Source organism: Notamacropus eugenii, chromosome 5, assembly GCF_028372415.1.
Source record: "Notamacropus eugenii isolate mMacEug1 chromosome 5, mMacEug1.pri_v2, whole genome shotgun sequence".
NCBI classification, from domain to species: Eukaryota; Metazoa; Chordata; class Mammalia; order Diprotodontia; family Macropodidae; genus Notamacropus; species Notamacropus eugenii.
Window position 1 is genome coordinate 425,050,771 of NC_092876.1, and position 27,267 is coordinate 425,078,037.

A 27,267-nucleotide genomic window follows, 5' to 3' on the forward strand; every position below is an offset into this window, starting at 1 on the left:
TCAAAATCTTGTTATAGCAGTTGATGCAAGAACACCTATGGGAAAAATTTTGCTTTCTTTTCACAAAGACTCTTGGCTTACAAATTCTGGCAATAAAACTGGCTAACTCATTCTGATGGACTTATCACAAGTTCCAATAAACAGCTTTATAGCAAAATTTGATTGTGCAATAAGAATCTTTTTTTTCCTTAGAAAAAACTGAATGGGGGTGGGGGAAACAGGGTTAAGAAGATGCAAGAGAATTACATTTGAAAGCATCTTATACTCTGAGGTGTGAAAAATCCTACCCAGACTTGGCAGTGTATACTATACATCTGTTCAAAGTATTGTAAAATAAATATATTCTGCTTTAAAGGTCCCATTGGTAGATGGTCTAGGTTCTCTCATAGTATAACATTAAGATAAAATCATTTTCTTTACTTTGGTATTGAAGGAAAACTTTAATTTCATTTGTACAACTGAGGAGGCTAAAAAAAAGTTTTGCTTCATTTAAACTGAAGAATATTGTTTTTTTGTTCAACTCTGGGTAGATTAAAAAGTCTTGCAAATAGATGATTTTTTTTTTTTGCTAAGTAAAATTTGGCTAAAAACTCAGAACAAACAATGCCTGAGAGATGCAACAGTTACAGATACATTTTTTTTTCTCAAAGGAAGTATCCTCTCAAGCTAGTGTCTCACCATCCCCTTAAAAGTTCACAGAGAAAAATAAACAAACATGAAGATTCCAAGTGAACAGACAGCAAAGAGTCCAATGTTTAGTGTTAACTTAACTTTGGGAGTCTCTTCCAACATTTGTAAACAAAGAGCCTCCTCCTCCATCACATCTCTGAGGCTTCTTTTGTTTAGACTCTTACTTTTAAAACCACAAAACCAGTCTATGAATTTCCAGTACTGGTGTCTGCCCTCAACCTCTTTCTCTTGCTCTCTCTCACCCATGAGAGCTGCCTGCCCATTGGAGTAACAGTCTACTGGTGTCTCAGCTTCAGAATGACTTAGAGAAGATACTGGATTGCTTTCTTCTCTGCCTGGCATCAAGAGGTTGATATCCTCTGGCTGCATGGTCTTAAGGTTCTCCTCAGACTTTCCATTAGGAACAATGTGATTAGTACCCTCGAGGCTCTCACTGCATTTCAGGACGCTCTTCTCCTGCATTTTGTATGGGTCCTCCCGTGGGATGCTCTCTTTCCTGTCGGGGACTTTTACAGACCAGAAAGTGGTAGTATGGATCTGTTCCTTGGTCGGAGGTGGTGTGAGAAGGCTGACTATCACAGTAATGAGTCCTGTGATCCAAAATAAAGCTGTAGCCACATACATGTAGTGGATATTTTTTATGAAGGCCGGCCTCTCATCAGGTTGGTCACACTCTGGGGCACGGTAGGTAAACGCCAGGATCAAGCGAAGAGCCCCTAGAACAAAGCCAGCCATTCCACCATAAAATGCCCCTTGTTCATTGCAACGTTTCCAGAAAATGGCCAAAAGGAAAAGAGCCGCCACGGGGGGTGTCAGATAGTCAGCTACTTCCTGAATATAAAGGTACATCTGGCCTCCTTGCATCTCCACAATGATTGGCACCCAAGCGATGCTGATCACTACCATGAAGGCCACAAAGATTCTCCCCACAATCATCAGCTCTCTGGAGCTCGCTGTTTTGCGAATGAGCTTGTATACATCAAGCGTGAATATGGTACTGGCACTGTTAAATATGGAGTCGAGATCACTCATCAGTGCTGCGATCATTACTGCCATCATCAGCCCCCGCAGGCCCACAGGCACCAGTTTCATCACTAGGCGCGGATAAGCAATATTGGAACATCCAGCTCGGCTGCCACAGACTTGCATACAATGCTCTGGGTTGATACAAGCAATGTCATCCGCAAACAGTATCCTTGAAATCATCCCTGGGACCACTATAATAAACATAGGCAGAAGCTTTAAGAAGCCAGCCATCAGAGTCGAGCCTTTGGCATGTGCGATATTTTTGGCAGCTAAGACCCTCTGCACAATAACCTGGTCAGCACACCAATACCACACTGATGCCGGGGTCTGCCCAAGAATGAATCCAGGCCAAGGAACATCTTCATCTGTTGGCTCACGCAACATTTTCAGGGAATCTGGTTTTGGGTGGACATTACAAGAATTCGTGTTGGAAAGGTTGTAAGTCAACAAGATTGAGGTCACATTAGGTGTTGCCAACATGTATCTTTTTTTAACTTCCTCAAACCCACCAACCTCCATCATGCTGATAACCATAAGTGTAAGCGCCCCAATGATCATGAGCAAAGCTTGAAGCGTATCTGTATAGATGACTGCAACAAGGCCTCCAGTTACAGTCAGTAAAGCAGTCATTCCAATCAGCAGGATCACCGATAAGTAAAGGTTCCAACCCAAAGACTCCTGGATAAAGAGGGCACCTGAATACAGATCAACCGAAAGCTTGGTGAAAATATAGAGAAGTAAAGACAAGGCTGCAAAATAGACCTGAATCCTATGGCCACCAAAGCGCTTGGATAAATATTCAGGCATGGTGTACACCCCTGACCGGATGTAGACTGGTATGAAAACCCATCCCAGAAGTTGCAAGAGCAATAAGGCGTTGAACTCCCATGCACCTACAGCAAATCCACTTGCGGCTCCGGATCCTGCCAGCCCAATGAAGTGTTCACTCCCAATATTGCTTACAAATAAAGAGGCACCAATAGCTACCCAGGTCATAGAGCGCCCTGCCAGGAAGTATCCACTCACGGTGCTTCTATTGGATTTCCACATGGCAAAAAACCCAATGCACAAGACCAGCACAAAGTACAGAGCCACAATGGCAATGTCTGCTGTCTCCAGCACGGCCCTCATTTTGGTAACTTTCTTAAGTCAACAGCTTCCAATGACAGATGTGTTCAACTTTACTTTTTGGTCCCCCCAGCCAAGTCTTTATGCCATACGTGGACTGGACTAAATATAGTAATATAGCAGGTCAAAGTCTTTGTCCTTTGATTTGCTGTCTTGATGCTGTTGGTTGTGACAAACTTTGAAGGAGACAGTTTTTAAAATTTTTCTCCGCTTCTTAATTGGAATTTTGAGAACTTAGCCCGAACTTTTAATCCACATTCCACAAGACCATCAGCATTTACTCAGTTGTTGAAGGAGAAATTCTGAGTTGCAGCTAAGTCTAGTGAGGCCTACTGTACCAACCCTGCAAGGCAGCAAAGACAAAAGACAAAGATTGAATTAGAGAAGGATTTCACCAAACCACGAGGAAATTTTTTTTTAAAGTCTGGCAAACAAATGGAGCAAGAAGTAGGAATTAAAACAAGAAAAACTTTTCAAAATATAACTGGAGAATCACACAAAAATTCTAGTCAACAAGACACTTTAGTCAAGAATAAACTACCATCTCATATCTGACACAGAATACTTTTCATTTTGAAAAAACAAAATATGGGGCAGGTAGTTTGGCAGGGAACACAAAGTCAGCTTACAGTTAACACTAATCTACCAACAGTTCAGAATCATACACCATGAACAGTCTTATAGAAGGTTGTCTTATAAAGCAAACCTTTAGAACTCTTCAGAGAAATTAGTCAAAAACAAAATTTTAAATATCAATTTAAGGTAGGTAATAGCATACTGCCCAGATCCACTCACTCATGGCAACAAGAGGCATTTTTTGCTGGGCCCTTAAAATTTCACTTTGCCTTACACAAATGAAAAAGTCATTGCTCTATTTCTACTCCTAGACATGGTCCAACTTTGCTATAAAAACTAGCAGAAAACTAAGCAAAATATAAACCAAAAAAAAAAAAAGACTAAATACTGTACTATGTAGAAAGACAAAAGGTTTATAATTTTTTTAATTGATATTGCCTTTTTTAAAAGATAGCTTGACTTTCTTCTTATTCAATACACAGGGGGAGGAAGTCACTGGACCTGTGATTTCACCGGTAAAGGGAATTCAGTGAAGAGACTTCTAACTAAAGGTAGGTAACACCTGCTCTGCAACTTCCATTCTTAGAACTGCCTGAGGTACTAAGCACTTAAGCGACTTGCCCAAGAGGACATGTCAGAGGAGGAACTTGAACCCAGGTCTTCCTGACTCCTGGACCAGCTCTTCCCTCTCTATGTCAGAATATCATAAAAAGTTACTACAACCATCTAATAATATTGTATATCTGGTCAATGGATTCAGATGGCTCTGAAGAAGAAGTGAGGCTGATGATATGCACAGCCCTCCCTCACTCCAAACAAAGTCAAGTGCAAGTCAAGTCATTATTTCTCTGATGGCATTTTCTTCTTCAGCAATGAAGGACGAACACACACATACATTTGAACTAATTCATGCCATATTTAAATAGCTTGAAATCATATGTGAATTTGTTTGTTCTAGATACAAAAAACATTGTTTTTAAAATATCCAGTTTAAAATAATTATTTTTAGTTTCCTCCCTCTCCCCCCACATATTCATATACATTTTCCACAAAGTTATAAAAAAAAAAGGGAATTTACTGTGGATCCAAAATTAATTGGTCCTAATAAATTTCACAAGTTAACTAGAACTACCTCATTTAATTCCCATGCCTCCCTTTTCTAGCTAGTTACTCATGGGTACATACATTCATTTAAAACAAGCATTTATTCAACAACAGTTAAGAAATTGAATCAAAATCTTTTGGTGAAATGCTACTTTTCAGGAAGCAGGGTAAGGAGAGAGTGCTAATTTATCAATAACTCAAGATTTCTTTAACCATAATTACAAGAAAAGTATGACCCTGCTAGTCAAACTTTAATATTACTGCCATGATCCCCAAAGCCCCAGATCCCTGTAAGGAACACATCACAAATAGAGAGAAAGAAGAACAGGAATCAATCAACAAGTATTTGTTAAGTAGCTACTATGTGCCAGGCACTGTGCTGAGTACTGAGGATACAAGTAAAATAAATGAAAAAACCCTGTCTCAAAATCAGCTTACATTCTAATGGGGTTAACAATCCAAAATGAAGCAAACCAATGAACCAGTGACCAGTGTGCCAAACTACCAGAAACCCTGAAAGGAAAAACTGGTTTTAGGAGAAAAAAAAAAACATGTCAGAATTTTCTTTTACAAGGAAGTATTACAGATCATGAAAAAGTAGAGGAAAATCTGCCGGAAGAAAAAATATACTTAGACACAACACCAACAGAAGCACCAAAAACAAAACTAGCTTTTTCAAGATATAACAAAATAGACAAACTCTTTAAAGGAAATATATAATGAGCCCAAATTATCACAAAACAAAATAAAGCAACTAATAAGAAAACCTAGGTCAACACAACAATCAAACTAAATAGGTTAGAAATATCATGGAAAATGTAAGACAACAGATTCAGTAGCAATTGGCAAACAGAACTATGAATAAGGCAAAGAATGCAAGAAATATAAAGAGGAAACAGAAAAATATGCCCAGAAAATTAAATAGCTAGAAAAAGATTCAGAATCATTGTACACTAAAAGCAATCAGTCTTCAGGACGTATCAGTTTAAGAATCTGAGACTTAGAGTTAGAAAGGACCTCAGAAGCCTCTGAATTCAACTCCCTCCTTTTGCAGATGAGGAATTGTTTTTCAGTTCTGTCCTATTCTTTGTGATTCCATTTGAAGTTTTCTTGGCAAATATCCTTGAGTGGTTTTTCATTTCCTTCTCCAGCTCATTTTACAAATGAGGAGACTGTGGCAAACAGGGTAAAGTGATTTTCCCAGGGTCACAAAGCTAAGTGTCTGAGGCCAGATTTGAACTCAAGATGATGAATCTTCCTGTCTCCAAGCCCTGCTCTCCATCCACTTCGCCACCCATCTGCCACATATAGGTGAGGAAACTGAGGCCCAATTAGGTTAAGTGACTTGCCAACAAGGGTTGGACAGAAGGCAGGCTGGGAGAGAAAACTTCAGGGAAGATGTTAGGTTAATTATTGGGCTTTGTGAAAAGCAAGAACTCAATTCAACTCAACAAATGCTTAAATGTACACTATGCATAATGTGTGATATTAGCTAGGCCCTGGTAGAGTCAGATAGCCACAATATTATCTATTTGGAAGATGACTCCAACAACGCAGTTTACAACCCATCCATTCCTGCCCATGCCATATGGCTCATCCATGTCCTCCCATAAATTCGGCAGGGGCCATCCAACAAATGTGATAGAGGCTGCCTCACTTTCTCTTGACATCACAAAGGTAACCCATGGAGTACTCTGGCAGTTCACTTGTCATTTCTTGCACTACACACACAACCAGTCCATTTTCTTCCTAGCATATATTTCCTTGACCACAAATTTCATCAACAAAAATGAAAAAAAATCCCTGATTTTGTGGGAACCATAAGATCCTAGATCTATAGCTGAAAGGCATCTCAGAGTTTATTAGTATACCTCATTTATTTAATTGATGAGGAATCTGAGGCCTAGGGTCACAAAGATTGTAAGTATCTGGGGTGGGATTTGGACCCTGGGCATCTGATTCACAGTCAGGGCTCTTTCTGCTCCAATACTGCATCTTTATGTTCCATTGGGAGAATGCAACAAGTAACAAAAGTACATGATAATTTAGGATGAAAGCATTTTGTCCTTTACCTTACCTTCACCCCTCCCTCACCCCCACAGTTTCCCAGAAGGAAGAGTAAAATGGAGCTCACACTCTTTGGTCATGGCAGGAGTCACCAATTACAAACTTTCTGATGCAACAGAAAATGATGATGCCTTAGCATGTACCCTGCTGTCCTTATCTTCTAAGCCCCCTAGGCACTGCCAACAGACCTGCTGATGCACCATCATGGCCCCTAGGACCTTACCATTTGCCTTGCAGCTGAATTCACATTGTCTCTCCAATTACAGCAGGAGCTCCTAGACTGCTAAACTATTCCTACTTGTCTTCCCAGTCCATGGCACACAGGAAGCAATTAAGCTATTTCATTTATTCATGTTTCAGGAAATCATAAAGGAAAACTTCCCAGAAATGTTATCTGTCTCACTCTACCCAAAATCTTTTGCAAACTTTACTGCACTCACATCTTAGAGGGTATCTGTTCTAATAACTTTATTTTTTAGATAAGGAAACTAAAAAAGAAGACTAGGAAACAGAGGATTTGAACTCCTCATCTAACTCCAAATCCAGTCTCTTTTTTACTACACCATTATTGCTTACTATTTTATATTCCCAAACCTCCCATAATATTTCTTCCCATCACCCTCTCAGGTGAGGTCTTCCCCTCATCTTTAATTGACAAAAGAGGCCATTCACTGAGTTTGCCCTTGGTTCTGCAATCAGCAGTCATTCTCCAGCATAGTGACCACACTATTATACTCTCTCTAATCTTTAGTTTTTCTATTATCTATCCATTTCTTCTCTGATGTCAAAAGATCTGCCATGGTTCTACCCACTCCCACAATCCTCCCTGAAAAAGAATCCCCTTCTACTTTTAAAGATGTGACAATTCTTGCAATTATCCAGGTTCAGAACCTCAATGTCATCCTCCACTCTTCACTCAATCTGCATAATCCTATCAGTGCCAAGTCTTCCACTTTCTATCTTTACAGCATCTTTCACATATGCGCCTCCTCTCTGAGCCACTCACATCCTGGTTCAGGTCCTCATCATCTCCCATCTGACTAGTGCAATGGTCTCCCTGATCTGTGCCTCTCCTTATTCTAATTCATCCCTCACACAACTGCTAAAGTGATTTTCTTTAAGTTATCTGCCCAGTCACTCTCCTACTCCCTACTGTCTCTAGAATAAAGCATAAAGTCCTCTGCTTAGTTGTTAAAGCGCTTCACACTCTGTTCCAATGTGTCTTTGCAGCCTTATCATGCATTATTTTTGTCCTTGAACTCTGCAGTCTGGTTAACTTGGCCTTTCTTGTTGCCAGTTCTATCTCCCTTTTTCATACCTTTGCATTAACTATCATCCATGACTGATATGCACACCCTCCCCACATCCACTCAATACAGTCAATCACTTCTTCCTTAGGCTGTAGTGGTTAAGTGACTTGCCCAGGGTCTCACAGCTAGTAAGTGTCTGAGGCCAAATTTGAACTCAGGTCCTCCTGACTCCAGGGCCAGTGCTCTATCTATTGTACCAGCTACCTACCTGCACTCCAAATCCATTAATTCTAAAGACTTTTCTTGATCCCTCCAACTTTGAATTCTCTCCCTAACTACTTTGCATTTGTTTTATAGAATTCATATCCTTGTTTTGCACACTCCCTCCAACAGAATATAAGCTCCTTAAAAGTGGTAATTCTTTCTTTTTTTAAATTTTGTAGCCCTAGCATATAGTAGATGCGTAATGAATGTCTGCTGATTTCACTGAATATCACTGAGTGCCCTCTATCAAGTATACTTGGAATTTCCTAGCTTTCATCCCTTTATTTTATACATATACATACATATCTACTGTGATAGTAAAATGAATGGTAAAACATCCATTTTTCTTAAAATATATGGAAATAGACAATTTCTTCCTCAGTCAAAATTTGACTGTCACCAATTTATGCTTTTATATTTATTTTTACTGGGCTGGCTTTCAAGTTAACTCACTGAAAAATCATAGAATAAATCAGAGCTCTGAAAAGCAGGGGAGACTGGTTACTTCGCAGAGTTTTCTCTGAATCTCCATAATTAAGGAATAATTTTACATTCCCCAAAAAAGTGCAATTACAGCAATGACACTGAAATGTATATGGAAATGGCCCCCATTTTTAACAGCGCCTTCTTCACAAACAGCTGTGAAGTAGGTAATAGAAGTGATAAAGATATAGAGGTTCTGAGACAGTGGGGGCAGGTAAAATTAAGTCCACAACCACAATGCTAGCAACTATTAAATGGGATCTGAAATCAGGTCTTCTGGCTCCAAGTCTAGCTAGTCATAAAAAAATTTAGGATCATTTATTTAGAGCAAGAAGGAATCTTAAAGATTATCTAGTCTCTCATTTTATAGGTAAGGAAAATAAGGTCAAGAGAGGCATAAATCATTCAACTGAGGTCACACAGTTATTGACTAGCAAAAAGATTCATAAGCCTCTCTTCTCTAGTCAGAAAACTGAAAGAAATGCTGAGAAGCACTACTATGAGGTCATCATTCCAAATCATATACATATCCTATAGATGTGTCAGGAAGAAGGAGTTCTAAGAAGATGGGAAAGGCAGAGCAACAGTGAAGAAAAAAACCGCACAGAATATTCTTTGGCCAGATAAAAATCTTTTTTTCATCCATAATGCACACAATTAGTCTACTTGGAAACACCACTTACCCATCGTACCCACAGGAAAGAACCACTTATCTTCACCCAGCTTTTATCTTTTTCAGAGTTTGTTCCAAGAATTACTACATTCGTCACCTTTCATTTTAGTCTTTTTCCCTGCATTTCAATTCAAGCAGACTTCATTGATGACCTTTTATGTGCCAGGCACTGGGCTAGAAGCTGAGGATACAAAGTCAAAAACAAAACAGTCCCTCACCTCAAGGAGATTACATTCTACTGGATGGGAAATTGCATGTATTAAATTAAATACAAAATATAAATAAATTAGGGAGGGGCATTAATAGGCAGAGGGTAAGGAGCATTAGGAAAGGTTTCACGTACAAAATAGTGCGTGAGCTGAGCTCAAAGAGGGCTAGAGTTTCCAGAGGGCAGCGGTAAAGACAAGGGATTCAAGAAGAGGGAGGTAACAAAAGGAAATACTGTACAAAGGCAGGATACAGAATGACGTTTGGGTGGAATAGCAAATAGGCTAGTAAACAGTTTGGAAACCTAGAAGAGATGGTGAAAGGCTTTTCTACATCCAACAGGGAAGTTTCTATTTTTTCCTAAAGACAAGAAGAGGGAACAACTGAAGGTTTTTGAGTGGGAGACTAAGAGGGTCTGATCTGCTAAAGAGACATCTTTACAATATGAATGCCTTTGGGTTCTATCAAGTCCAGTTTCCACATTTGATGAAACTGAGGTACAGAGAAATGATTTTCCCAAGACCACAAAGGTAGTAACTAGCAGTGTGAATTTGAATCCAGGTCCATTAACTCTAAATTCAGTGTTCTTTCCACATCAACATGGTATTTCCTTTTTAAAAAAATGGAAAGGTCCCCTGAGTTTTTCTTAAGTCTTAAACTCAAAGACATTCATCTGCCTGTAAGTAAGTATGACTGCTCCCACAAAGAAGGAAACTAATAAATTAAGAACTCACTGAAGCACATGGGCAGCTTTTGTACCACTTCAAAAATTTCTCATCTCAAAAACTTAACATTTTTCACCACTTTTCAGGACAATGACATCAAAAATGCTTTAAGACTAATTGTGCACATGACTTATTTTTGTCTTAGTTTTCTGATTTGTAAAAATTCTTTGATTCACAGGGATGTGAAGATAAAACATGGCAGAAGAACAAATAGGTTTTGAAAAAAATCATACAAACACTACACTCCTTATTTTAATTAAATAGGATTAAGACTCTAGCAAAGCAGTCAACAAAAATTCAAACAAAGGACAGTCGAGCAACATCTATTGAAAGTCATCGGAAAAGGGAAAAAGACCTACACAAACAAAAATCTTTATAGCCATAACAATAATCTTTTCATGGTGGCAAAAAAGTGGAAATTGAGGGGATACCCACCAATTGGAGAATGGCGGAACAAGCTGTAGTATATGAATCTAACGAACACTATTGTACAATAAGAAATGATGAGCAGGCAGATTTCTGAAAAACCTAGAAAAACTTACATGAACTGATACAAAGTGAAATGAGAAGAACCAGGAAACTATTGTACACAATAACAGCAACATGGTATGATGATCAACCACAAATGACTGGGCTCTTCTCAGTAATATAATGATCCAAAGCAACTTATAAAGGATTAATGATGGAAAATGCTAGCCACATCCAGAGAAAGAACTGATGGAACGAAAGATGGAAGAAAAAACTCTGAATACAGAGGAAAGCATACCATTTTCACTTCATCTTTTTCATGTTTCCTTTCTTTTTGGTCTGTTTCTTCTTTCACAACTATGACTAATATGGAAATATGTTTTACATGATTTCATATATATATATATATAAAACCTACATCAAATTGTTTACCATTTTAGGAAGTGGGGAAGGAAAAGTTTTTGAAATCAAATTTTGTAAAAACAAATGCCAAAAATTGTCTTTATCTATAATTGGAAAAAATAAAATATTACCAGGCAAACAATGTGAGTAATGACTACAATCTAAATGGAAGGAACAAAAAATAAAAACAGTAACTGAATTAAAATTATATTATCATTATAAAATATATCTATAATGGCTAAGCTCATCTCTCAAGAAGAGATAAAAAATACTTCTTGCCCTTCATAGGGCACATTATGGGTAAGGAACATTGTATGGCTCTCTGAGTAGGGGAAGGGGAGGAATACATATGGAAATTAAAGTGATGTATAAGCAGTGGGTATGCTGGTAAATGTTTTAAAAACCAGCTTTCAAAAAAAAATTTGTACACATGAAGCATTTTTAAGTTTAATCTCCATAATTAACATTTTCTCCATCACTTTCTTAAGTCTAGACAATCAACAAAACAATAAATCAAGTCCTGATATGTAAGTTTTCTGATTTCCAAGGTGTAAATGCTCATACTTAAAGATTAATGAGGCATTTCAACTCCCTCCGGCATACCTTTGTTAAGGAAAGGATAAAATACTCTTTAAAACTTAAGAAATCAGTACACATCAAGGACCTGTGATTTCCTAAGGTCCTCTGCAAGAATTTCCTCTGCTAACAGACTGCAACTAACACTGGGCAAGTCACTTCTCTCCTAACAAAGTTGACAAAGGATTACTGAGGTTAAGTGACTTTCCCATAATCAAACAGCTAGGAAATATCAAGGGCAAGATTTGCACCTGTCTTCTCCAGAGATGGAGTCCAGCAGTCTCTCAAATCACACTACTTTTCACCTGTTAAAGCATACAAGCTAAATGAGCATTTTTTGTAAGTATCTATTTTCTTTCCATTACAGGGAGACAAATTTAAATAACTACCCCTCTATTTTACCAGAGAGCTAATGATCAAAGTCACCTAGATAAAGCAAGTTATTCAAGGACATCCACCAGGACAACCTTGGAGCTCACATTCCCGTGTTCTTTCTGTTCTACTCACACATATTTCCCACCAGGTTCTAACTTCACCTTCCCTGGAGGCACAACTGTACAAGGTTATCTTTCAGTTTTCCAACTGGAAGCATGCCAGAAAATAAAAAAGCACACTTCTGGTGGGCCAAAGTCTTTCAGCTCTCTCAACTAGACACTTTTTAGCAGGCAAGTAAGCCTTTGCTGAACATCCTCTAACTTGGGAGATGTTTCTTCACTGAAATTTATCAAGGTTAGAAAGGAAATGGATAACAATTTAGTTTCTTTCCAAGATTTTTGATGACAGAAATGCTTAATGCTGCAAATAAATGAGCAATATACTAAAATTACCTGTTTATCTCACAATACAACTAGAAGAATATTCTGTGGCAGAATGGAAATTTATCACCTAAATTAATGTACTTTGAAGGAACAAAAATAAAATGGGGATGGAGACTAAAAGACAATTCCATTTGGTATGCTCAAGTGTAATGTTAATGAGAGTTAAAGAATTTCCCCACACATTGATGGACCAGCCCATTAAGGAAAGCCTGATTAGGGGAGGCCCACACCTTTCCTTAATTTCTAATGAAGCACAGGTTCTCAAGGGTTATGATGTCCTCTGGCTCTGAAAAGTGTATAAACATTCTGAGGTGAGGTTTTGCTTTGGGGCTTACTCATTGGAAGTGTTTGTTTGGCAAGACTAGACTCTGGGCAGCCACTAAGGAGCCCCTTGTCTTTGAAAACCCAGATTTTGGTGCTTCTCTCTGACCTATGTATGTATGATCAGACAGTTGGATCTGTCTGTTGATCTGTGACATATGTACTGTTTACAGACAGAGAGTTGGAAACCCTGTCTGTTGGTTGATCTTTGATTTTCTCTTTGTATTTTCTCTGAAGAAAGTGCTTGATTAAAGTGATTGTTGACCCCTCAAAAGCTGCTTTCCTTTTAGAAAACAGATCTAAGAACCTTTACAGCAGGCCCTCCTATGTATGTGGGGATCCTGCAGTTGCATTAAGTCAACAAACACTTAGCTAATGCTTGCTTTGTTAACATGTTAAGCACTGGGGATGCAAAGAAAAAGGCGTGTCCCTGCTCTCAAGGGCTCACAATCTAATGAGGGAAGACAACAGACCACTAGCTGTGAAACCACAAGATAAAACTGGAGAAAATCAACAAAGGGAAGGCATCAGCATTAAGAGGGATTGGGAAAGGCTTCTTGCAGAAAGTAGGATTTTAGCTGGGACTTGAAGGAAGCCAAGCAAGCTAGGAGGGAGAGAATTCTAGGCATGGAGGATAGCCAATGAAAATGTACAGAGCTGGAAGACAGAGCAACGAAAGACAGTCAGTGCCACTGGATCACACAGTATATGCAAGGAATAAGGTTAAGAATGGGAAGGCAGAAGGAGGCAGTCAGCTGATGAAGGGCTTTGAATGCCAAACAAAGAATTTGATATGTGATCCTGGAGACAACAGGGATCTATACTGGAGTATGGGAAACTTCCAGGTGACGTACCTCTTTCTATTAAGAGAGTTTGTGAGGAAGTAGTAGTGATTTTAAGTAACTTGTCCCAAAAAGTGTCAGGGATGGAGTCATCTTGGTTCTGGAGTCAGAACAAAAGACAAGGATAATGCTGTAGAATATCAACCACATTTTGAGAATCCTGCTTCTAAATTGATTTAAAGCTAGTTTGCCTGAAGATTACAGAAAATTACAGAACTACATAATTGTTGGAAGAGACCTTAGCAACTTTGTAGTCCAACGTATGGATGAAGGAATCTCCACATATTCAACAAGCAGCTGCACAGTCTCTACTTCAGGAACTTCCAGGACAGGCAATCCATAAACTCCCAAGACAAGCTGTTCTACTTTGGGATATCTAAAACTATTGGGAAAATTTTCCAGACATCAAGCCTGCAACTGGCTCTTCCTAGTTTCCATTCTATCCTCTCAGGCCAAAGAGAACAATCTCTTCTCCACGTGACAAATCTTGAACATGCCGTCATGTCCCCAATGAGAAAGAATTCTAAAATTAGCATAACTGCTCAAGTTAAACTGTAGGACCATAAAACGGTAATCATACTTCACCTTCATACTTTACCCTCACACTGCTTACAGATTTCATTTAGAAAGGATTTCCACACTGAGGACAGTATTTCCTTTTGAATAGTATCACTGATATTAAGTTTAGGACTTAATTTGTTGCAAAGTGCAAAAGGAGGAGGTACTGGAGGTGACATGAATTTATATCCTTCCTCTGAGGCTCACAACTAGTGTGACCTTGGGCAAATCACTTAACCTCTCGGTCTAAATTTTCCATTGGTAAAACAATAGAGTTGGACTAGGAGATCTCTAGGGTGCCTCCTAGCCCTAAAATCAGTATCTCTAAGGTTCTCTCCCACCCCTACCCTGACTTCTCTCCAGTCTAATACCTTCATTTTACTAACAGCTATTGAGAGAATGTGACTTACCCAAGGTCACAGTGGCAGTCAGAATTTGAACTCATGTTCTTTAATGACAAATCCAGCATCCTTTCCATTATACCATGCAACTACTTTTTATGAAGAGGTTTTGCCTGCATTTATTGGATTTAAAGAAAAGATTAAAAACATCATGTATAAAATTATTTCAAGGCAGGTTTTACATCATCTCCAATCAGAAAATAAGACATTAACACGTCACAATAGGTAATTAGTTCTATAACATTAAGATCTGCAAAGAATTTGTGAACATTTTTCTGATATACAATTCTCCTCTATTCTGGCTTCCTCAACTACTTTGCTCTTTACTGTTTAAAAAACCATTTTATAAAGCATTTAAGACTGAAAAGAAATGCGCTACAATTAAATATCATTTGATCTGATCATACTTGAACAAAAATTTGTATTCTCTGTACACAAAACTGCTAGTCTTCAAAAAGTTGTTAGGGATTACCTATAACTAAGGTCTTATAATCACTCTAAGAATGTGCTGATCTGGAGAATCTAAAAAGGACTCTTCAGAACACAGAAAATTATGCCCTTGTTGAAGGAATAGGGAAAAATAAAAAAGCACTCAGGTCTTTCAGTCTTGATTGTCTGGTTTGGGGGAACGGGGAGTCATTTATGCATTTTCACCCAAATAAAATCATCATAACACTAATAAAATTTAAACTAAGAAGAAAACTATAGTAAGTTACTAGGCCAAAAAAAACGGCATCCTTAAAGGCCAAAAAAAAAAAGTGAAAATGTTAAAAACACAAATGATCATTATACAGTTTGTAAGGAATCACCCAATAAAGCATCATGTTTAACAGGTAATAAAAGATACTAGCAATGCCAATATTGACATACAATAATTAATGAACACACTTGGGGGAGGCATCATTTTCTAAAGAAACTATACCATGCCTAGAGATGGTATTCAAACTTCCAGTGTTTTGCACAAAGGTATACATTAACTTGTAATAATGGTTACTTGAAATAAGCAGTCATCTGGGCACACAGAAGAGAAGGAAAAATGGTCTATGAAAACTAGACAAGTTTTAGTCAAAAATATTTTATTCTAAGTTGCATTATGGCTCAAACTACTGCTTGTCCAATTCTCTATAGTCAGACTTCTCTCTGATGGAACTTTTGTAGAACAGAAGAAAACTCCTGTCTGAAAAAAAAAGTTATTTGTAATTTTAATTATAGTAAGTTAAATTATACTTTATTTAAGTTAACTAAGAAGGATAACACCCATCAGCATGCTTTTATTGTATATCCACTACGTGCTAGACACATATATAAGAAAGAAAAAAATAAATAAAACCAGTCTCTGCCCTGAAGGAGTTTACTACCACTACCTCAAAATACAACAATCTTAGGCTAAAAAGACTGGAATAAAAAAGTCACTTTCCACATAGGTACATACATATGCAAACACTAAGAATAACTTTCATATCCTTTGGGGGACATAGACTATTATTTACCATTTCCTTCAAAAGGCTCACAAAGATTGAAACTAATTAAAAACAAACCTGTACTCTTTGCTACTCATCCAATTCCTTACACTATGCCTAGGGGCCAGTGATTACCTGCAAAGTAATGATGTGCCCAGGAACCCATGTAACCAGAGTATTATTAACAGGCAAACTAACTACTAAATTTGCATACCTAACAGGTATTACTGGTAGACCAAAAATAAAACCAGAAAAGGTCATCAAAGACAAAAGATAACAGAAAAAAAATTAAGATTCACAAAACAAAAAGTGGCCAGCTTCTCCTACTCTGGCTCTTCAGAAGCGTGACAGATGTCCCTGAATAAGCCACATTTTATTCCCAGAGTTCATTCTGAAACATTCAAGAGGGCAGAGTAATTTCTTACCTGCTACCTGTGAACTATTTTTAAAAAAAATTTTGATAATTGCACTTCAGTATGATCAGTTTCCTTTGCAATCCTATTTTATACATTTAAAAACACTATTCTGATAAAGAGGCCATAAGCTTCACCATATTAACAAAAGTGTCCATGACATCAAAAAGATTAAACAATTCTTGCACTAGAGTAAAATTATTAAAAGGAACACATTTCCTTTGTACACTAGTCCTCTGCCTTTTTTTAAAACTATATCCCAATGACAATCTTCACTAAAAAGTTAATGTTGAGCAGTGTAAAGTACAAAACAGGTGTAGTATGTATACATACAGTAGGGTCAACAAAGTAGGAGACATGGGTATTCATAAGGCAATTTATTTACTCTTTAAGTGAATTTGTGACAATAAGATCTAAAAAGTCTTTTTACAAGAATTGAAAAGTTCTTTACAAGTTGGAAGGAACTTTAAATATTATTAATCACATTCATATACTAGACACTTAAATACCCTATAAATAAATGAATGTAATCAACACCACATATTTTCAGCTATAGGAAGGCGTGGGGGACACACCCTTCAGACTTTAGACCTGGATCAAACCAATTTGGGGACAAAGAAAACTTGAGTTGTCCATAAAATCCTGGAATAACACAAACCTCAACATCCCAAGAAAAGAGGTTCAGTTCAGCCCTTCCCTGAAGAAGTGTGCATAGCCTGGCCCTAACACCAAGTCCAAAGTCAGGAAGTCGGCTGGAAGAATAAGAAAACAAAATAGGAATACCACCATAAAAAGCTATTGTTGTGATGGGGCTATTCAAAACACAAACCCATAAAACTAAGGTATCTACAGGAGAAGCCTTAATGAAAAACACATGTTGGGTATAAATTCAACTAGAATTTATCAGAGACGAAACAAGAGGTTTTTTTCCTTTAATTTAAAATATTTTTATAAAATGAGAACAGTAAAGAAAAATAGGAAAATAAACAAAAGCTACAGAAGAATTAGAAGAAAAAAAAAACAGCTTGGCACAAGAAATATAAAACCCTACCAAGCAATAAACTCCCTGAAAATCAGAATGATCCAAACAGCAGATAATGACAAGAAACACTAAAATAAAGTGAAAAGACTTTAAAAAAGGGGGGGAGGGGGGAGAGAAGAAAATGTAAGGCATTTCATAGCCAAAATAAGTGACCTGGAAGATAATTTAAGAGTCACTGGACTACCTGAAAGCCATATCCAAATAAAAAAATTCAAGAAATCATAAAAGAAAACTGCCCAGATCTCTTAGAACCAGAGGGCAAAGTGGAAGTAGAAAGAACCCATCCATCACCTCCTAAAAGAAACCCCCAAAATGAAAACTCCCAGGAGTCAAAATTCAGATTTTCCAGGTCAAAGAAAAGAAATAATGCAAGAAGCCAGCAATAAAGAATTCAAGTAGCAAGGCCATAACCGCCATAAAAATTGCCAAAATTCTAAAGGAGCAAAGAGTTTGGAATAAAATATATTCAATATACATGGAAGGTAAAGAAATGCATGTGTGTATGTATGTATATGTATGTGTGGCATATGTACATGTGTGTGCGCACACATGTATTATGTGGAGAAGGGGGGAGAGAAACAGACATGGAGAGAGAAAGGAAAAGAAGAAGGGAGAAGGCAAGAGGCTTACAACTAAGAATAACTTAGGGGAGAAAAATGAACTTCTAAGTATTTCTTACAAAAAGACTTAAAGCTTCAGAGAAATCTTGAAACACAAACAATGATAAAGGGCAATATATCAATTAAAATAAAATTTTAAAGAAAAGGTACAGGTGTACTTTGATTTATGTAACAAATACCCAAGTATAAAGTAATATTTATCGGGCCTTATATAAGTGTATTTGTTATGAAATGAACAAAAGTATGGTACTAGATGAGAAGATATTATTTTGGTTTAGATCCAGAAGACGTAAACTCTACATCTACAGATAAACTAAGACTTAGGAAAGACTTTGGCTTAAACAGGCCAAGGTCTTTCATTGCATGGGGGCCATCTCCAGTCATCCTGATCTCTATCTTGCCAATGGAGCCAGATGGCTCAGGAGGAGAGAGTGAGGCTGGTGACTGCACAGACCTCCCTCACTTAAATCCAATTCACTTGCAAGTCATAACATCACCTTACTGTTGCCATGGTCCACTGGATGAAGGACAAATAGCAAGAACACAGACCAGTTAACAAAGGGGAAAATGTCAACACAAGGGTTTCAAAAAAATGAAAAGTCCAGACAACAAAAGAGGGGGGAGAGAGGATAACTTCACATAGAAGCAGCATGGCATAGTAGAAAGAGTAGTGAGCTCAGAGTAAGGAAGTCCTGGGTTCAAATACTGCCTCACACTAGCATGACAGGGGTGGGAAAATGACTTGTAATCTCTATTTATAGACAGCCCCTAAGTCAGGGACCTGTTGTGAGCTGCCTAAGAATTGTTACACTGAAAAAAATCACAGATCCTTTTCAAATTTATCTTTCCTTAAAAGTTAAGCCTATAATTATATATAATTACTATTTAAAATTAGATGTTTAATTGAAAGACAGCTTGATGGAATGGACAGAAGGCCAGTTTCACAATCAGAATAGCCTGGGTTCAAGTTCTACCTGACACAGATTTGGCTGGGTGATATCGACCAAGTCATAAAATGCAACTCTTACAGAGTATAAATTAGAGAAAAGGTGCCGGGTCCCTGTGCACTGGTCATGTCATTTCCTCACTATATCAACCAAAACAAATTATCAATAGCGCAGCATTTAGTAAATGCGCAGGAGAGGCAGCAAACAGTCAGTATGGGGAGGGGAAGAAAGAGCTCTTAAGAGAACTGTTCACTTTGGGCAATATTCAGAAACCATTTCCACAAAATGTATGTTTATAAGTCAACCTCATCATTTCACAAAGCTCTGAGAAGTAAAACCTTTCAATCACTTCATAGGGTTAAATAACCCTTTCTTTTTAAAGAATAAAGGCCTCACAGTGAAAGGTTGGAATCCTTCAAGCCCTTTAACAGCTGAATATCTAGTTTTAATTGTCTGATTTCAAGCATGAGGCTTAGAAGATTACTGATTAGAGACCTGGTAAATGATGCTAGTAGCCCAAGGGCAAAGACCTGATATACACCATTCACAAGGATTTAAAGTTCTAAACATTTATATCACAGTCAATTTCCTTCTACACCCTAAACAAAACCTCCTCCTTTCCAAAGTTCCCAGAGGCCCAGGGTACAGACAAATAGAGGAAAATGAAATTAACATGTACCATGGTCATGGGCCAACATGAGAATTATCTATGAGAAAAGTGGAACAGAAAGTTGATTGGTAACATAAAAACTGCTTGATTCCAAGAACCCCTCCTCAAAATTACATATACACAACTCTCTTCTTCCCCTTTAATCATGGCTTACCTATTGTACACATCTGCGCATCAGAGTTCTCTATTTCCCCAATAGTGCAATAAACAAATATTTATCTACTTTTGGAAGATCATAGGATCCCACAATAGTCTGTTTTAGAAAGGGAGAGGAACTTTCCTTCCACTGTGAAAAATAAAAAATATGGGGATCCTTACACACCAAATTAGAATTGAAACAGACCGACAAGGCAGTAAGACTGAGATATGGTCATAAATTGTCAAAGAAAACCAAAAGATCTCTAACAAAACAAAATAATTTTAACTAGTTGTTCCCTTAAACCCAGCCTAACAGATGGTACAACTTTTTAAAAGGGTAACACAAATGTTTATTATTTTTACATATTTCCACAGGGGCTATGAACTCACTTGCTCCTACACTGCTGAAGGATAATTTGGTGCTTGTATATACTAGCTTGCATTCATTCAATACCTAAGTTACATGAAGCTATTGTTTAAGCCATTAATTTTTCATTGCCAAGTTTAAAATACCTGGGTAGAGAGGCAAAGGCAAAAGGTAAAAAAGTTTTCCAATCCCTCTTCCCCTTCATCCTAGCCCAGAGCCTTCTCATAAACTATGATAATTTTCTGAGTAAACTAAATTATGCAATTATTCTTCATTAACACTAATTAGGACCTCATTGTATTCCTAAACCTAATAATGGTTTTTTGATCTGTAAAAATGCAATACATATATATGTATGCATGCATGCATAAATACAGCATACATATACAAATACATGTATATATTTAATTTTTTCTCCAAAATGTCTTATTTTATTCTTCTTGCCAACAAAATTTTTTTGAAAAATCTACTTTTTCATTTTAGGATTTCCCCTCTATCTCCTTACTAAACCTTATCTCTTCCAACCAAAATTTTGTTATGTTCTCACATTCTCCCAAAACATAGTGCTACTTTAATTTTATTTCTAAAGACTGTTTCAAATTAGGAATCATATCCTTATTTTTAATCGTCACGCCTAAAGGTTATCAAAATGTGATCTCTCATGCAACAAAGGAACCCTCTCTTCAATATCTCCAGCAAATGATCCATTCAGCCAATGTTTTTAACAATTCATTTCAAGAGATGGAAAACTCACTATTTCAGCTGTCGCCCCAGTGGGGTTACAATACTTACTGGCTCAGGAACCACAGACAAAATAAAGTACTTACCCTCTCTTAGAGCCTTGATTCCCTCCAGTAAAACAGAGAGGATAACTATCCGAACCTATCTTACAAATGAAATATAGCAAAGCAATTTGTGAACCTGAGAGCATTATGTAAATGTCAGTTATCAGAGTGCTCCTAGTGCTTAATGCTCTCCAATCAACACAAAATAAAAGTTATATTACCTTCTTATTCTAGACATCATAGTTTAAATCAATGTGGCCTAAGAATGCATTAGCAATCTAGAGGGGCCACATTGATCAATAACCAACAAGCACTTACTCTGTGGCAGGTACTGGTCTAAATAAATGCTGAGTACACAGAAAAAGGCAAAAATAGTCTGGGCCCTGTTCCAGTCAAGGAGACAATACATATATAAGTAGGTACCAAACAGATGACAAGCGTGGTGCAATGGAAAGAATACTGGACCTGGAGTCTCCCTGAATTCACATCTGGCTTCAAACACTTCCTAGCTGTGCGACCTTGGGGAAGTCACTTAGTCATGTCTACCTCTGCTCATCTGTAAAATGAGCTGGAGAAGGAAATGACATTGAGAGACATTCTTTAAAAAGTTTATTTTGGTAGAAGAGAAGATGGACTGCAGCGTGGAGATGTGAATAAGGAAGGTTCCTATAATAGTCTAGGGGACAGGTGATGAAGGTCAGCTCAAGGGTGGTGGTTGTGTGAGCAGAGAGAAGGGGGACACACCACAGATGTTGTGAAAGCAGACAGGATAAGATTTGGCAATGGACTGGATATTTGGACTGAGGGAGAAGTAGATGACCCCAAGGTTGCTAACCTGCATAAACCGAGAGGATGATGTCCACTACAATTCACTATTTTAAGCAACTGCATCGGAAAAAATGATATGACTTCCACTACTCTGTTATGCAATGCTTAACAACTGAGAATTAAAAACGTAATTAAGGCATTTTTAGCCAGAGAAGGACCCGAAGGAGCTAAAGGTCCTTGTCCTAAAAACATGTACACCTAAATTCAAACTAAATTTTACTTGCAAATTTTTCATTTATTTGTTTATTTTTGCAGAGGATTACTATTCCACAAGAGCCTGGCATCTATTAAAGACTCAGGTTTTTCCATTCCATTCCATCTCATTAAAATTTTCCCTAGCTCAAACATGAATTCACTAACATTAAATTGTGTTTCAAATATGTACTAAAATATATCCTGAAATGTATAGCAGGGATTTCCCCATGACTTGGCCACAGCCTAATGGTTTTCAGGTACCTTACAGGTGATGAAAGACGCAAACTATTGTGTTTTGAATATTTCACATTTAAGAAGGATTTCTGTCACTAGTACTGGGAGGAAGAAAGGAGTGGTGGAGGTAACCACCAAAGGAAACCAAACAATGGATGTCATAATTTCAGAAAGACTGAGAATCACCCACTCCCCTACAGAATATAATAGGCATGAAGGAACAGCTAGGTGGTGCAGTGGATAGAGCACCAGTGCAGGAGTCAGGAGGACCTGAGTTCAAATCTCACCTCAGACACTTGACACTCACTAGCTGTGTGACCTTGGGCAAGTCACTTAACCCCAATTGCCTCATCCTGGGTCATCTCCAGTCATCCTGATGAATATCTGGTCACTGGATTCAGATGGCCGGTGACCTGCACAGCCCTCCCTCACTCAAAACAAAGTCAAGTACAAGTCATGTCGTTATTTCTCTGATGGCATGGTCTTCTTTGGCAACAAAGGATGAACACACAATAGGCATGAAACAGATGGGAAAGAAACACTTTGAGGTATCCAATCCAATCCAACCTAAAGGCACTAATGATGCAATTATCCCTTAAGTCACAAATTATTTTTCATTATTTAAGTGGTCTCCATGTTTTTACACATTGTAGCAACATAAATATCAGTTGGTCAATTAAGCTTTTCCCCCCAGACAAGGAGTCGGCAGACATGAGTTCAAATCTCAAGTTTGTTACTTAGTACATTTGTGACCATGAGTAGATAATTTCTTGCTAGGTCTGTTTGCTCATCTGTAAAATTGTGGTGAGGAGTCCTCAGGAATGGCATCTAAAATTACAACTCTAAATGTATAATCCTATTAATCTGGGTTCTGTAAAACTAATATTTTATACATGGGATACAACATATACACTATAAAAGTTCAAGCTGATCTTTACAACTATTGATCTTAAGAATTTCAAATCCCAATTTTCTGAATAACTTAAGCACAACAAATTTTCTGAAACCAGGAAAACCTCAAATGTTCATTACACAAACATATCAGACATTTCAAAAAGGCAAGAGAAAAAGTATGAGCTGTATGTAATACCTTTTACTCCTAGCCCACTTTAAATCCAAGATAATTTCTTCAGCCTTTTCAACCATAACATCATTTTGGCAATGTTCCCTCTACAAACCCTGGTGACCAAGGAACATGAATACAAAACTCAACAAGAGTTTCCATACAATTCTCCTTCCTCCAAGCATACCCCACCCCCATCAGTGTTATTAACGACACAAGAGTGATTAAGTCAACATTATTTGATGTCTGGTGGTACCCACATTCATACCCCTAAACTTAGGTAGCCTTCCCACCTATCTGTGATCTCTTGACAACTAGCTGAGAAAAAGGAAAACTTAACTAATGTGCCTGCAGACACACTGTATGGATAAAGTGGCTGTGACTTAACTTAGCTCTTGGCTTCCAGACAAAATTCAAATATACACAGGCTGTGCCAATACTGATTAACAAGATTTTTATGCCCACCTTCCATTTACCTACATAAAAATAAACAGATTAACGAGAAAAAAGTAGCAAGGGGGAGGATGCCAATAGCCAATAAACCAATTTTTTAATACCTTCTATAATACATGGGTTGCTTGAGAATGGCACAATATTCTCCTTATTTCCAACCAAGGGTTTATCTCCAGTTCTTGCTTTCCCATCCACCCCACCCCATTCCTTTTTCTGTCCCCAATTAAATCTCATGTTTATGTGAATTGGGAAAATATGAAGGAGTACTATTTGGGGGTCTCATAAACTTCAAATTCTTGATTTATTTTCTCAAGTTCAAAGAAAAGGTGGGAGTGAGGGACACAATGTTATGCCTGGTCAAAGACTCCCAGGGCAGAACTCAAAATATCTAGTAACTTGGAAAATTAGCAAATTATTCAAATGCTTTCTTTTTGTGGGGCATTTATTAAATTCTTTAGATCTTGTGATAATTAGCATATTATATGCCATACTCAAAGGCTGAAGATGTTCAATCACTATTTGTTTCACATTCTAAAATTAACAAAGTTTCATAGGGAGCTATGATATGAAAATGTGTCTGCAAATAGTGATTATAATATCAAAGTACATATATGGCACTTTTTTCAGACTTCTTTTTTAAGTACCAAGGGAAGTTCCTGGGAAAAGCCCAAATTTCTAAGATATCAGACACAATAACACAAAACAAGGTAACTTTGTGTACTATGTAGCAGGTCATCAAAAGCTCCCTTGAGGCAGTCTCTGCCTCTACCTTTTGGTCTGATTCTCTGTCTCTATCATCCCCTCTCTCTCTCTTTCTGTCTGTCTGCTCTCTGCCCCTGGCTCTGTTTCTTTTTCTCACAGTAAAAATTTTTCAGAGAGAAGTAGAAAGAACCATCTTTGGATGAATAAAATAAAGATTAGGATAGCAACTGTATACAAAGAAGCAATATACACAGAAGATACATAGAAACTTTCAGGTTTACTAATTTTTTTTTATGAAGAACTACATTGAGGGTTTAGTGGAATTCCCCCCACCTTAAAGTTTCATTCTATGAATATTCATTCAAGTCAGAGACATAGCAAGTCAAAAGAGTAATACACATGAGGATTCAAAGATAATTTTATTGAGTGTGCTGAAGTTTCAAAACGCATACTTCATTCAAAACAAAAACAGGCTGAGGAGATTTGAGGCATCTAAAAATGTGAGTAAAAATTAGGAGCGCATTTCACTAGAACTTAGAATAATATAAAATTAACAATAAGCATACCATAGTTATGGAATTAGAAAGTTGGGTTTGGTTTTGTTTGTTTTGTAATAACATTGCAAGGTTTCCCAGCTCAAGGATGGGCAGAGAACATACAGTTTAATTCTCATTCTCTCTTTCTCTCTCTCTCTCTCTCTCTCTCTCTCTCTCTCTCTCTCTCTCTCTCTCTCTCTCTCTCTTCTGGCAAGAAGATTATGGTTTAAGTTCCACATTTATCGTAAGTGGGCATACCTGTGTCTACAGATGGTGCAGAGTTGGCACTCCGGGAGTGAGTGGAACCACCCTCCCTTTCGAGAAATGAACATAACCCACTCCCCCCTCTCTCCCGCACACACACACGCACACACACGAGATCACAGGCAGATAGGCAAGAATACACCGTATCGTACACATACACAGGAGGGCACACATCTACAGGCTGACAAACACGCGGCCAAGCTCTCACACACGGATCCACGTCGGAGGTGTGTGTAGGGTGGCGCAGTGGATCCCTCGCTGGAACTGGAGTCATTAAGACCTCGGCTCAGAATCCAGCGTCAGGCACGTAGTAGCCCTTGGACCAAGTCACGAAAGCTCTCGAAGCCTCAGTTTCCTTATCTGTCAAATGAGGCTAACAATAGCGCCTACCTCCCGGGTGGGGTGAGGAGATCCAAAGGGGTCACCGGGGGCGGAGCGCTATGGAAATACTGACCAAGGCCGCCCAGAGCACAAGCCCCCCCTCGGCCGCTCCGAGCTGCCCACGCCCCCACGCGCTTCCACTCATTTACTAGAGAAACACAAGCGCGAGCCCGGCTCCAGGCACGGGCAGACGCGCACCCGCGCCCCGGGACCTGCCAGGCGCGGGCAACATGTGCGCGCGCGTGTGTGTGCGTGTGTGAAATGGACGAGCGGGAAGCAATGAATGAACCCGGCTGCGTCCTCCCCGGGCACCCCCCGCCGCCCCGAAGCCCAAGGGCAGTGGGAAGCGCAGCAGCCCCTCTCCCGCGCCGGCTCGGGGGGCCGGAGCTGCGGAGGAGGCAGGCGGAGGCAGAGGCCGGGGAGGGGGCGCGGGGAGGGACCGAGGGCAGCGAGGCTGGGCCGGGGGCAGCGAGGCTAGGCCGGGTCACTTACCCGCTGCATGGCTTTCAGGATCAAAGCCAGCTCGTAGCGAGGCATCCCGGGGCTCCGGGGTCGCGCGGGCGGCGGGAGGTCCCGGGGCGGGGAAGGGGAGAGACAAGGACGAACGGCGGCTCCCGGGCTCCCAGCAGCAAAGGCAAGTTCCAGCCCCGGGTGTCCAGGCTTAAAGGCTCCCGCAGCTGCGCACAGAGGCTCTTTCATGCGCGGCGGGGCAGGCTCCTCCCCGGCCTTAAAGGGGCCGCGGCGGCTCCGCCGAACCAGCCGCCCCCGCCCCCGCCTCATCCACTCCCCGCCCCCGGCCTCGCACGTGGTCCCTCGTCCTGCGCGCCCCCACCCTGGGCCCGGGAAGCCGCCGTCAAGTCCGGCCCGGGTTCCTGGGGCGGCGACGAAGGCAGGGCACCTTCTCGCCTTGCCCCCGCCTACTACCCAGGCTTCTGGAAGCCTCCAGCCCTTAGCGAGTCCCTTCCATCCTGGGCTGGCAGCTGCCCGGCGGCCGCGCTCCCTCCCTGGGGCAGCTGCACTGACCCCCGGGGAAGGGGGCCGCCAGCCGCGCCGTCCGGGAGGCCCAGGCCGGTGTCGGGAGCTGCTGGAGACCGGTCCAAGGGTGAAGGAGGCGGGAGGGGGGACGTTAACATTTCCTGGGAGCAAAACGGTCAGTCCACGAGCCTTTATGAAGTGCCTGTTATGTACCACGCTCTGGAGCTAAGCTCCGAAATTACGAAAAATGAAACAACCCTGAGTCTTTCTAAAGAGTACACAAATGACTGTACGGGGGACGGATAGAGCTAAGCTCCGAAATTACAAAGAATGAAACAACCCTGAGTCATTCTAAAGAGTACACAAATGACTATAGGGAGAACGAATAGAAAGAAATGAACACAAGGTAGTTTGGGACGGAGGACACCAGCAGCTAGGGTCATCCAGAAAGGTTTCTTGGGATAAACGATGCTCCTGCGGCATCTTGGCTTAAAAGGGACGCTAGCTAGGAGGCAGGCAGTCAGCTAGCTTGTATTTATTACGCGCTTACTATGTGCCCAGCCCTGTGCTGCGCACTGGAGATACAAAGGCAAAAAGCAGTGTCTGCTCTCAAGG

At 39.4% G+C, this 27,267-nt stretch overlaps 2 protein-coding genes across 2 annotated transcripts in view; both read right to left on the reverse strand.

The window, feature by feature from the left end:
- Positions 1-26,305, reverse strand: SLC5A3 (solute carrier family 5 member 3). Its single transcript, XM_072616860.1, has 2 exons — positions 26,170-26,305; positions 1-3,187 (listed from the first exon to the last, which is right to left on the reverse strand). Exon 2 carries the CDS (start codon positions 2,845-2,847, stop codon positions 694-696), a length of 2,154 nt encoding a protein of 717 aa, XP_072472961.1. The 5' UTR covers positions 2,848-3,187; positions 26,170-26,305; the 3' UTR covers positions 1-693.
- The window catches only part of MRPS6 (mitochondrial ribosomal protein S6), a 90,501-nt gene that overhangs the window by 54,739 nt on the left and 8,495 nt on the right, over positions 1-27,267 (reverse strand). Inside the window, exon 2 of the mRNA XM_072615774.1 lies at positions 26,170-26,877. Coding sequence (XP_072471875.1) covers positions 26,170-26,877 — 708 coding nt within the window. The remainder of the gene's footprint in view (positions 1-26,169; positions 26,878-27,267) is intronic.